The following is a 13,480-nucleotide window of genomic DNA, read 5'->3' as shown; positions in this document are numbered from 1 at the left end:
GTCATCCCATTTTAGGGATGCACAAACAGATTCAGAGACTTGCTGACTTGCCCAAGGTCCCACTGCAGATGCTGCAGCCGTTAACACACATCTAGACCTCTCTGCCCCAAAGCCAACATGCTTTAGGCGCAGAACCCCAGGAAGCCACATTCTGTCTCCTTGGGAATACTGTCAGAGTCTGTTAGGGCTGAAATATCAGGGTGGGTGGAATTCCCACAGGGGCCAAGTTCATGGCGCCTTGAGAAAATACAGTGGGCCAACATCCATTTATGTCCTCTTCAACCCCAAGTATGTCCAACGATGTTTCAACAGAACTATGTTAGAATAAGCATAAAAGAAAAGCAACCTATGTGTCTTACTAAACAGAGGTAGGCAAAGGGCACTTTTACCAGAATAGCTACTCAATGAAAACCTAAGGCAACTGAGCTTCCTAGAACCCAAAGCAAAAAGAGACCTCCCCACACACAACCAACAAAAAATTCATCGTCTAATAAAAAAAAGAAGCTTACATAAACAGGAAAGAAAGCAGTTCTAGCAAGAACCTCAAGAGTTCATCAAGAAATTTTTTTTAACGTTTATTTTTTGAGAGAAAGAGAGTAGGAGAGAGACAGAGTGTGAGCAGGTGAGGGGCAGAGAGAGAGGGAGACACAGAATCCGAAGCAGGCTCCAGGCTCTGAGCGGTCAGCACACAGCCCGATGCGGGGCTCGAACTCACGAACTGAGAGATCATGACCTGAGCCGAAGCCGGACGCTTAACCGACTGTGCCACCCAGGTGCCCCTCGTCAAGCAATTTTTCAGACAGATATTCAATAACATAATGGGAAGTAGCTTTAAAATCATTTTTTACAAATGATGCAGAGACGCCAGTCACTTCCATAATCAACTAAAGCTTTTTTTTTTTTTAACACAGATGATATCCTAAAAGTCTATGGAGACATTGTAACAGAGAACATTTCCATCACTGTAGAAGGTTCCACTGGACTTCCTTAGAGCTTCAGAGTTTTTCTAAGTATTTCACAAAAATATGTCACTTGCTCCCCCCGCCCCCCCCCCCCCCAGTAAATCCATCATTCCCGTCAGTAGAGAAATAAATTCTGCCTCCCCAACACTCCAGAAGCCTCCAAGACCTGCCCTCCCCTGAGGCCACACTGCAAGGCTTTCCCCATGAATGGAGCCAAATCCCAGCCAGAATACGCCTGGGGCCCAAGATAGGGCAGAGGGGGCCCTGGGACCGCAAGAAACAAAGAAGACGGGAGGGGGTCTGCAAACAAAGGGGAGGCTGAAGGGCAACATGTAAAACAACTATGCCTTTACCCTCTACCTACCAACCCACCTCAGGCAGCCTGGGCTCTCCTCCAGGCCAAACAGAAATAGATAAAAAGACAATGACAGTGAGACAGACAGACAGATGACAGATGATAGACAGGCAAGAAACAGCAACAACAAAGAAACAGACTAACTGAATGTTTACTATGTACCAACAACTTGCTCAGTACTCTGCATGTAGTAACTCGTTTAGCCCTCACGGTGACCCAGTGAGGCAGGTACCCCGAGACCTTCTCTCCTGTTGGCAAAGAAAGGAAAGTACAAAATAACAATTCTCTGGGTGCTTGGGTGGCTCAGTCAGTGGAGCGTCCGACTTCGGCTCAAGTCATGATCTCGCGGTTCGTGAGTTCGGGCCCCGTGTCGGGCTCTGTGTCGACAGCTCGGAGCCTGGAGCCTGCTTGGGATTCTGTGTCCCCCTCTCTCTCTGCCCTTCTCCTGCTCACACGCGGTCTCTCTCAAAAATAAACATTAAAAAATAATAATAATAAAAGAAAATAAAAAACAATTCTCTTATTTCAAATCATGGGAGTTAACTACTCCATGAGCTAAAAACAGGAACTGTTAAGAAGAATTTATCTCAAATCCCCGAATATAAAAATAAAAATTCTGTTAGGAAATACCAAAAGATGCTCAACCGCTACATGCTGAGAGGAATATAAATCGAGGCCATATGCGCTCTTGTTTTCACACTTCAGTTGGCAAAGCGCAAGGTGTTTGCTAATACCCAGGGTGCAGGGGGTGTGGGCCCAGACACCCGCACTTCAAACAATACAAAAATACAACCTCTCTGGCAATGTCTGTCCAAACTGAAGTCCTCACCCCAGAAATTCTCCTCCCAAGTGCATTCATCACATAGGTGCTCAATCGATATCCCCTGTGGCCTTCAGCTACATCACTAGAGACCCTGAGCCAGAACCACTCAGCTAAGCTACTCCTAAATTCCCGACCCACAGAAATAGGTGAGACTAGAAATGTTTGCTGTTTTAAATGAGCAAGGTTTGGGGGAAGTATGCTACACAAATAATACATGACAATTCAATGCAGGGACATGTAAAAGATACTTAAAATAACGTCTAATACATAGTAAGTGCTCTATCAATGGTAGCTATTACTACCAATCATCTTCCCACCACAGGGCCTTTGTTCGTGCTGTCTTCACTGCTTGGAATGCTCTTTCCCCAGCCCCACCCCACTAATTCCTATGTATCTCTTCAGACTTCTGCTTAAATACTTCTTTTCCATAGAAACCTTGGAAATTCCACTTCAGAAATCCTCTTTACACAATCTTTTTATCACCCTCTACTTCTCCTATTAATATCAAATAGTTATATAGTAATAGTAGTTAAATAGTAATTCATGTAACTATTCTTAAGACATTTTTTCCTTTTGGGGCACCTGGGTGGCTCAGTTGGTTGAGCATCCAACCAGCTCAGGTCAAGATCTCACAGCTCTTGAGTTCGAGCCTCGTGTCGGGCTCTGTGCTGACAGCTCGGAGCTTGGAGCCTGCTTTGGATTCTGTGTCTCCCTCTCTCTCTGCCCCTAACCCACTCGCATTCTGTCTCTCTCAAAAATAAATAAACATTAAAAAAAAATGTTTTTTAAGACATGTTTTCCTCTTTTGGGGGCACCTGGGTGGCTCAGTCAGTTTACATCCAACTCTTGATTTTGGCTCAGGGTCATGGGATCAAGTCTGGTGGTCCAGCTCCGTGCTGAGCACAGATCCTGCTTGGGATTCTCTCTCTCTTTCCCTCTGCCCCTCACCCACTCACACGCACACTCTCTGGCAAGCTCTCTCTCTCTCTCTCTAATTTAAAAGACAATTTTCCTCTTCTGAAATACAAAAGAATCTCAAGCTGGCACACTGCCTTACCCTCTGAACACATAACAGAAACTCAATTATACCTCTTAAAGGTCAACAACCCATTAGAAAAATGAGCCAGGCAAAAAGATAGGCTGTTTGCAGAAAATAAAATACAACACAAAAACACCATAAGACTATCCACCATGAAAAAGATACAAAATAAAATGAAGTGCCCTTTTTCGTGACTACCTGATTAGCCAAGATGAAGAGGGCTGACACTGCCCAGAGTTGCCAGAAAGCTGCCTCTCCGGCACACCCACGGTAGACACTGAGCGGGAGCAGGCTCTGTGGAGGGCAGTGCTATGATCTACATCAAATCATAAACGCACACCCTGTTAGCTTACAGACATCCTGGTTAAGTGACCCAAAAGATATACATGCAAGAATGTTCCTTGGAGCACTATTAAAACACAAACACTGGAAATAACTGGAAGCTTCCACCAAGAGGCGTCTGCTCCAAACAGTGGCTCTTGTTTGGACCTTACGTGACCAGCATATGGTCAGCTGCCGCCTCAGCAGCCACAACCTTCACGGCTTTTTTTTTTTTTTTTTTTTTAGTTCATTTATTTTAAGAGAGAGAGCAGACGTTCAACACAAGCAGGGGAGGAGCAGAGAAAGAGGGAGAGAGAGAATCCCAAGCAGGCTCTGCACTGTCAGCGCAGAACCCAACTCCGGGCTCGATTCCACAAAACGTGAGATCGTGACCTCACTGAAGTCAAGAGTTGGATGTTTGACCGAGCCACCCAGGCGCCCCTCGGCCATTCCACCCGCAAGGGGCAGGACCTGACTGCCCCTAATGAGGCCGTGTGCACGCGGTCACGGCCAAACTCCAGATCACGTCAGTTTGTTTTACAAGACCAGTGCTTTCACCCCTGAGCTATGGAGCCTACTCGTGCATCAGTTTGCTTTAGCTTCTCGTTTACGTTACAGCCAGGCACTATACTGTTGTTGTTGTTTTTATTGTGTTGACAAGGATTCGTGATCTATTAATTTCCAATTAATAAAGAAGGAATTAAAAAGTTTCTGTTAAAAAAGGAACATTACATCTGAGAAATGCTGGGTTAAAAAAATGAATAAGGAGGGCGCCTGAGTGGCTCAGTCGGTTAAGCATCCGACTCTTGGTTTTTGCTCAGGTCATGATCACTGTTCGTGAGTTGCGGCCTCACATCAGGCCCTACACTGACAGAGTGGAGCCTGCTTGGGATTTTTTCTCTCTCCCTCTCTCTCTGCCCCTCCCCTACTCACTCTGTATCTCTCTCTCAAATAAATAAACTTAAAAAAAATGCATCAGGATAATTCCAGATAACAGGAGACTTTGTAGCTATTTTAAAGAAAAAGGCAGGGGCGCCTGGGTGGCTAAGTCAGTTAAGCGTCCGACTCCAGCCAGGTCACGATCTCGCGGTCCGTGAGTTCGAGCCCCGCGTCAGGCTCTGGGCTGATGGCTCAGAGCCTGGAGCCTGTTTCTGATTCTGTGTCTCCCTCTCTCTCTGCCCCTCCCCCGTTCATGCTCTGTCTCTCTCTGTCCCAAAAATAGATAAACGTTGAAAAAATAAAATAAAATAAAAATAAAGAAAAAGGCAATATTATAGGTACTGTAATGAAACCATCATAAGAAATGGTGTCAACTTTTTAAAAATGCAGAGCAGAGTTTACGGTATGGGCCTTTTGTGTTTTGTTTTGAAGAATAATTTCCCCATTTGTGGTTTTTTTTTTATTATTTTTTTTAATGTTTATTTATTTTTGAGACAGAGAGAGACAGAGCATGAACGGGGGAGGGTCAGAGAGAGGGAGACACAGAATTGGAAGCAGGCTCCAGGCTCTGAGCCATCAGCCCAGAGCCCGACGCGGGGCTCGAACCCACGGACCGTGAGATCGTGACCTGGCTGAAGTCGGACGCTTAACCGACTGAGCCACCCAGGCACCCCCATTTGTGTTTTTTAAAAAAAGAATTTAGAGAACAATTCTTGGTATGATTTTTTCTTAGAGTGGTTTAACTATATAGATGATAGAATGTTATTCTACATTGATAAGCTTTGGTACAATCCAAGCTTTACCACTTGCATATATGGGATTTATAATGTAAAACCCTGGTTAAACAAAATTTTTTTTTTTTTAATTTCACAATGAAGGAAGTTAACTTAAATAGGGTCAGCAAACAACACTGCTGGGTCTGAACCCCAAGGACTGCTATTTTACAGAAGAGGGCAAGCCAGTCCATTCTGCACCTCCTTAAAGGTAGGGGTGATAGCAGTACCCTCCTCCCCCTGGCAGGGCTGCGCTGAGGACAAAATGAGCTTCCGCAGCAGTGCCTGAAGCCTTGCCAGGCACAGAGCAACTACTCGGTAAGTGTCAGCCTTTGTTAGCATTTGTGATGGCTAACTGTCAACCTGAGCCACAGGTGCCCACGTATTTTGCCAAACGTTATGCCAGGTGTTTCCATGAGGGTATTTTTGGATGAGATAAAAACTTAAATCAGTAGACTGAGTAAAGCAGACTGCCCTCCTTAGTGGGGGTGGGCCTGATCCAACCGGGTGAAGGCCTGAATAGAACTAAGAGATCTCCCTGGAGGAAGAAAATTCTTCCTGCCCGACTGCCTTCGAGCTGACATCACCTTTTTCCCTGTCCTTGGACTCAAACTGCAACACGCTCTCTTTCTAGGTTGCGAGCTGCTGGTCTTTGGCCTGGAACCACACCACTGACTCTCCTGGGTCTCCAGCTTGCTGACTGCAGATCTTGGGACTTATCAGCCCATAATTGTGTGAGTCAATTCCTCATAATAAACCTCTTTATGGATGTATATCCTGTTGGTTCTGTTTCTCTGCAGAGCACTGACTAATATAAGATTTACGACATTTGATCTCTTCCGGGTCTAATTACAGCTATAAAGTTCCAGCTCATGGCAGTTTCAGTTTGAAGGGCTCAAATCTGTCAGTGGTCACACCAGATAAGCGATCAGAGATCAGACAAGTCTCTCTGGGCCATGAGTCCCAGGGTCACCACTAAGCAGTGCAGACGGGGGAACATCCGAATCTAGCCGCAAGGCCTGCTCCTGACAGCAACATACCCTGAACCCTCTCTCCCCAAATCCCTGGAGAGCCCTCACAGAGGACCTCGGCCACAGCGGGAAACAGGAGGCTGAGGCCAGAGGCTGGCACCTGGACCCTTAGCCAGCAAACACCCCTGAACCCTGGTCTGGTCACATCGAAGAGAGGACACCTTCACAAAGCGTGTATGAAGAGATCCTCACTCTGATACCCGGAAGCCAAATTAATGTAAATCCATTACGAAAACTTAGCATCTAAGGGAAAACCATTAGGAATGCTTATATTCTGAAGCCCTTGCAAAGCACGCCTGATAAATAAGATCGCTCTTTAATTGTTTTAAAGTTTGCTTTTTTTAACGTTTATTCATCTTTGAGAGACAGAGACAGAGCATGAGTGGGGGAGGGGCAAAGAGAGAGGGAGACACAGAATCCGAAACAGGCTCCAGGCTCCGAGCTGTCAGCACAGAGCCCGACGCGGGGCTTGAACCCACGAACCGTGAGATCATGACCTGAGCCGAAGTCAGAAGCTCAACCAACTGAGCCACCCAGGCACCCCTGTTTTAATATAATTTAAACTATTTGCCAGCTTCTTTTTTTTTTTTTTTTTAAATTTTTTTTTTTTTCAACGTTTATTTATTTTTGGGACAGAGAGAGACAGAGCATGAACGGGGGAGGGGCAGAGAGAGAGGGAGACACAGAATCGGAAACAGGCTCCAGGCTCCGAGCCATCAGCCCAGAGCCCGACGCGGGGCTCGAACTCCCGGACCGCGAGATCGTGACCTGGCTGAAGTCGGACGCTTAACCGACTGCGCCACCCAGGCGCCCCTTGCCAGCTTTTTTTTTTTTTTTTTTAATTTTTTTTTTCAACATTTATTTATTTTTGGGACAGAGAGAGACAGAGCATGAACGAGGGAGGGGCAGAGAGAGAGGGAGACACAGAATCGGAAGCAGGCTCCAGGCTCTGAGCCATCAGCCCAGAGCCTGACGCGGGGCTCGAACTCACGGACCGCGAGATCGTGACCTGGCTGAAGTCGGACGCTTAACCGACTGCGCCACCCAGGCGCCCCTTGCCAGCTTCTTAAAATGGTTTAAGGTGGGCAACGACTACCAGGAATACATTGGATACATTAAAAACTTGTTTCAAATTCATAAGGGAAAGCAATTAGGAAGGTAAAGCATATCAAGCATCTGAAACTACAGCTTCCCGATCGCACGCTAAGAATCCCACTGATCAGTTTACCTACACTTTACAGTATATGTCAACACCCTGTGTGACAAATATTCTACCCACTCACCTAATGATGAGAGACTGAGGGGAAGCAAGATCGCTGCAAAATAATTTACAGCGTGTTTAAAAGACAGATGTGAATGTTTTCGTGTTTTGCTAAAGATTAAACGTTAGCTCTAGAATATCAGCGTAAGAGGCCCTCGTCCTGAATTCCATGTGCAAAAACCAACCGTTAGACCACATTCCACTAAGAAGGAGAAAAGAACAGTTCCAACTTCTGAGTTTAGAGAAAATGTATAATTCTCTAGATTCTATTCCACATTTTTCTCACCCTGTGCAAGAAGGGATATTTCACTGTCCAATCTTTTCTGCTTCATTCAGCCAAGTAAGTACCATTCAGATTATAAATTTTCCATGGAAAACACATGAAGAATTTTATACTAGATAGGAATTGATTAACAAGACCTTAAACTTCATTGATAAAAGACGTCCATCCTATTTTATTTGAGCATGTTTTCAGAGGATAAACCACTGAGTTTGATGGCTTAGACCAGTGACAGAAAAGGAACAAATCCTAAAGCATGGCCCTGTGATGGGGAGGGACACCTGGGCAGGGCTGCTCCATAAGCAGAGCCAAAGCAATTCTCGTGGGGGCCATCACCGGTCACTTGCACCTCTTCCCACCTCCAGCGCTCTAAGACAGAGCCGGTTGTCATGACGGACCCCGGCAAAAAGCTGGCCTTGAATAGCTGTTAGTTGAACAGAATTACTGAACATGTGTAAAGACGTTTTACACAGCCCCCCCCCCACACACACAGCACCCCACAATCTCTCATCCAAACTCCTACACGTCCTGAGACCTGAGCCGATTTGAACGGGACAAGAGGGGCTTGCCTCTCAGGAGTTGACTGGGTTTGGGCCCAGACAGCTCTTGTAACAGCATGCAGACTGGACACTCACCGACTATCGCACTCGGACCAGCCCCACAGCAGGGGAGACGAGCCACAGCAGCAATGATTCGCAAGCTCTCCATCACCGGGGTGTGGATCAGAGATACAGAGCCAAACACGTTTAGTCAAGGAAGGAAAAAAAAAAAACAAAAACAAAAAACTAAAGGCAGAAAAGAGAGAAGGAGAAAAGGAGACACTAACTCTGTTCTTCACCTTTCAAAAAAGTCCTTGCTGAGCCTGATGCCAGTGGAGGATCTGAGAAACCAGGATAAAGACACAGGATTAAGAAAATTGAAGAGCTGGAGAGGCCAGGAGGGCCTCGGAGACCCTTCCTGTTCGGCTGCCGCAAAGAACCACAAGGGGGAAGGTGGTGGGGGTCTGGGAGGCCTGGTCCCAGCTCCGACCTGGCCCTCATGGCCCCGTGTCACTGCCTCCCTTGAGCCGGGATGAGGGGACGAGGGAGGAACAGCCTCTGAGCACCCTCAGCGCTGCCCTTCCGTGATTCAATATTGCGATTTCCCCACCACACACCCAAGGACGACCTGCCAAGCAGAACAGAGCAGGAGAGAAACTACTTCTCCTGCGGTCTTCTCTCCTCTCCGGCCACACCACAAAGGAAACAAAGAGCAGACAAGCCCAGCAGACAACTTACCACATGAGTCTGTCCGGGTGAGCTTGCCCTGGGAGAGTGCTGGCAGAGGCTGGGCCCTGACGGGCTGCCTGAACTGACACGCCAACGCCATGTGCAGGAATAGACTCCAAAGGCAACTCAGAGAGAAGACGGATCCTCCATGAGAACCCGGCTCGGGCAGGACCTCGGCACAGCCACCCTCCCGCGCCCTCCTCAGCAGTTTTCTCAGTCTGCTTGTTGGGGCAAATCCTGAGACCGTGAGCAGTTCTGGAAGTACAATGGGTTACGTAACCCCAGGCAGCCCAGCCACCCCATCGGCTCCTCGTGTCGAACCGCCCCCAAGACAAAATGACGCGCCCAAAAATGTGATATCCCTAAGTCGAGGGGCGGGGGCGGCGCAGGGGAGCAGAGCTTTGTGGCCGGTGGCTGGCTTTGCCCAAAAACTAAAGAGGAACAAAAAGTCTGCTGTTCGTCTCACGGCTAGCTGGGAGCCGGGGGCGGAGTACATTTCGCGGGCTCCCAGGGCCACACTTGGAAGAGCCCTGGGAGCCACGCATGCATTCTTGGGGACACTCCAGGTCTCCCCGAGGGTTCTCCCACTGTGTGTCCTCCTCACAGTGAGCATCTAGTAAGACGTTAGCCTGAGCGTGTGTGTCGTGCATCAGCCAGCACCTCGAATGTGGAACAGGGCCGGCGTTTCCCTCCTGTTCACTAAGCCTCCTGCTCACGTGACAGCGCTGAGCTCTGCTTCTCAGCAGTCCCACGGCGCCTGCCACCGTGTCCCACCGTGTCCCGGCAAGAGCCTCCCGCCACCACGCCCCGCAGGGTTTGAAGTTTCAGCAGCACGCGCTCTGGTGCTTCTCCGTCCTCGGTCGTCACGTTCAGAGAAAGCGAAACCATTTCCACGGGCTGGATGTGGCCTGGATTTCAACGGGCACAGATGCCACCGGGAGCCCAGGGGCTAGTTCACGTGTTTGCACAAATGCAGCTGGGGCGCTGCCTCCTCCGGGAAGCCCTCTGGGTCCTCCCCCAAACATTCCCCTCCAAGGCTCGGCCAGGCACCCCGTTACCGGGTTCCCATGTGCCCGTACCGATCACTGTGTTCACCACAATACACAGTTTGCACCACCTCATCTGTCGACCCCGCTGCGCTGTATGCCTGGGTGGCCGAGAACACCTGCCTCGGGGTCACGACCTGCATGCAAATCTCACCCCTCACAGCTCAGGGATCTTAGGCAGGATACCGAACCTCTCGTGACTTAGTTTCTTCACCTGTAAAAAGGGGATAACAGACCCCACTTATTGGGCTCTGGCCACATGAGGTGCTATTTCAGCCACTGGGATTCAGGGCTGCACAAAGTCCTTGCCCTCAAAATACAAACCCATGTAGCTCATGACTAAGTCGGGGGAAGAAGAAAAGACAGGAAAGGGAGAAAGGAAAGGGAGGGGTGGGACCAGTCTTCCTGTAAAGCGGTCACAAAAAGGTCTCTAATGAAATGCCATTTGGAGAAAATGAAGAAGGAATCATGAGGCCATTGGGGCGTAAGGTGATCCAGGTGCCAGGCAACAGCAAGGAAAAAGGCCCTGAGGCAGCACATTCTTGGTGAGTCCAAGGATTAGAAAGGAGGCCAGTGTCTCTGGGATGGAGTGGGCACAGACAAGAGTCAAAGGGACAGGAAAGTCCTGTCCCTTAGACCTCACAGGCCTCAATCAGATAGAAGCCTGCTGGAGGTTTGGAGCAGAAGGGTTAAACCATACGGCGTGTGTAAAAAGACTCTTCGCTGGGAAGAGACTGCATAAAAGCAAGCAGCGAAGCGGGAGGCCCAATTAGGAGCCCCCTGGAATAATCCAGACGTGAGATGGAGGTGGCCTAGACCAGGGTAGATGCTGTGGAGCTGCTCAGAGACGGTCCAGTTCTGGACACACGGAAGACAGAGCCAACAGACTTCCCAGCAAACTGAGGAGTGAAAGAAATACAAATGCCTCCGAGGCATTTGGCCTGGGCAACTGGAAAGACAGAAGCACCATTTACAAAGCCAAGGCAGACCACTGGAAAAGCAGACGGAGGTGGAAACCGGTTCATTTTCGGTTGTTTGAGTTTGGGATCCCCGCAGATGTGAAGAGGTGAAGGTGAAGAGGTGAGATGTCGACTCAGACCATCATGTCTGGCCTCCAGGGGAGAGGTTGAGTCTGAAGACAGCAGCTAGACAGTGGTCAGCACAGGGCAGGTTTTAAATCCTGAAGATTGGGGGAGGGCACTTGGGGCACAGGCGTTTATGGGAGAGCAAGGACTGAGCCCCGGGCCCCCCAACATCCCCAGGCTTGGGAGGAGCAGCCAGCAAGGTAGGAGAACAGAAGAATCAAGACCAAAGCCAAGGGACCAGATTTCCAGGAGAAGGGAGTGGTCGGCAGTGTTAAATCCTGAAGGCTAAGGACGGACCCCTGCACTGGACGAGGCCATCGGTGCTGAGGAAATGGTGGGGTCGCAGCCTGGACCCAGGTGAGAACAGAAGAGAAAATGCAGTCAGCTCGCTGAGAAGCAGAGACACAGCTATGGGCACCGCCTGTGGGGAAAGTGGAGCCAAGAAGGATTATCTTTACAAAGGGAGAGATCACAGCATGTCTCTGTGCTAATAGCAGAGTTCCAGAAGCAAGGGGAAACAGCAGATGCAGACAGAAAGGAGATGTCAGAAATGTGTCCTTCCTTCCGCAGGTGGGCACGCAGGGGTGGGATTTGGAGCAAGAGTAGACAGAGGGCCACTTACGGGGCCAGAGTTCAGCACGAGGGCTAGGCACCCAGGCTGGGCTCCTGGGCCATCTCAGCGTCCCTCTACACTCAGGACACTCCTGACACATGGGAGGTCCTTCATGCTTAACGTGAGACAGAGCCATGAAAAGCTACTGGAAGCAAATCTGCACATTTTAAGCTGTCATCGGGCATTATTTCAAACAGGGGAAGAAAAGTAAACACTGCAGACAGAATGGGAACTGGGACAAACTTTGATATGAACGCATCTGGACTTAACTCTAACGATGCCCCCTGCTGCTGTTCCACACACCATCCTACACCATCTCTGTTCAGAGCCCTTGCCTGCACCGGCTCCAAGCCCTGGTCTCGATGACCCCTTTGGGGAAAAGGAGCAAGCGAGAGCTCTCGTACGGTTAACGCTGCTCTGCTCCTGGGACACGGGGAAGACGTGACTGACGCAGGCATCCGTAAGGAGCGATATGGGCACAAACCTTGGCGGTATACAAAGGGTGCGGAAAGCAGTTCCCCATGTTTGCATCCCAGCACCCAGCTGTGTGCTATTTCCATCACGCCTGTCCTTATGTGTGAATCAGAAACTGAGCGTCAGAGAGAGGGAGCGGCACCAAACTACGCTGAGCGTCGCTACGGGTCACGCGTGCTGCTGGGGGTTCAAAATTCCCATCCTTAACCTTCACAGCAATTCTACGAGGCACTGTCTTCATCTCACGTTGGTTCCAGACGGCAGGTCTCAAAATCCCACAGCTCAGACTCTTTGCACTCAGACTTCTCCTCCTGGGCCCCTCACACCTTGCCCAATGCACTCCTGCGGCCACGCCCTCCCCCAGTCCTCACTGACTGAGGCCACCCTCCCTCCCTGGCAAGAAAGGCCCCCTTACCGGTGATGGTGCAGGCATCCCGGTACCCTCTGCAGCTGGGAGCATCTTCCACAGCCTCGCTTACATAGTGCTCCTCAGGGATGCCCGGGCTGCAGGCTAGGACTGCATGGTTGCACACCTCCAAAGGGGGCACGGAGTTGGCCAAAGTGTCGTCGTGCGGAGCTGTGGCGTCCAGCTTGGCAGGTTTCACGGGGAGGTACCCACTGCCATCGGGGGCCCCGCTGCCGGAGTCTGGGGCAGTTGGGTGGACAGGCCCCAGTAGGTCTGGCACACCAGCGGGGGCTCCTTACAGGGAATCTACAGGACAATCGAGAGAGAAGGGCAGAGTTAGTCGAGTCTCTGAAAAAAATAAAAATAATAAAATAAAAAATAAGAGCCCTGAGATGATGTGGGCTCAGATCACAAGTCCTGAAAAGCGTTTTCTTCAAGCCAAGGTATTTCCAAGCAAGTTCCTCGACTTTGATGAGAGAACTGCAGTCAATTGCAGAAATGCTTTAGCACGACAGTTCTCAAAGTGTGACCCGAGAACCCCTGGCGTTCCCTGAGACCAGTGTGAAGGGTCCACACACAAGGTCAAAGTAGTCCACTCTCATACTCTCACGGATGCACAATGGAGTTTTCCAGAGACCATATGATGTGTGGTGACATCTTTGCCCCGAAGGCTTATTAGTGGAATGTGTACTTCTGTATCCCTGTGGCTTGAATTTTTGTTTTGATTTCTAATACAATAGATGTGAATCAATATAACACGCATGAACAGAAGCTCTTGGGGATCCTCAGCGATTTTTAAGGGGT

At 49.3% G+C, this 13,480-nt stretch overlaps 1 protein-coding gene across 5 annotated transcripts in view; it reads right to left on the bottom strand.

Moving 5' to 3' along the window:
* Positions 1-12,951, bottom strand: part of TRAK1 (trafficking kinesin protein 1) — a 124,232-nt gene extending 111,281 nt beyond the window's left edge. For 3 of the 5 annotated variants that reach the window (XM_047099563.1, XM_047099564.1, XM_047099572.1), the window contains exon 1: positions 9,062-9,167. In XM_047099563.1, coding sequence (XP_046955519.1) covers positions 9,062-9,152 — 91 coding nt within the window. In that variant the 5' untranslated portion in view covers positions 9,153-9,167. Of the gene's footprint in view, positions 1-9,061; positions 9,168-12,685 lie in introns of those variants that run through there. The other 2 variants (XM_047099570.1, XM_047099567.1) reach the window with 2 other exon arrangements.
* Between the last annotated feature and the right edge of the window lie 529 nt (positions 12,952-13,480).

This window comes from Lynx rufus, unplaced genomic scaffold (assembly GCF_022079265.1).
Source record: "Lynx rufus isolate CCGP_SWC_20201006 ecotype Redwood Valley unplaced genomic scaffold, mLynRuf1.p SCAF_5, whole genome shotgun sequence".
NCBI classification, from domain to species: Eukaryota; Metazoa; Chordata; class Mammalia; order Carnivora; family Felidae; genus Lynx; species Lynx rufus.
The sequence above is the reverse complement of the archived record's forward strand: the minus strand, read 5'-3'. Positions and strand labels throughout refer to the sequence as shown.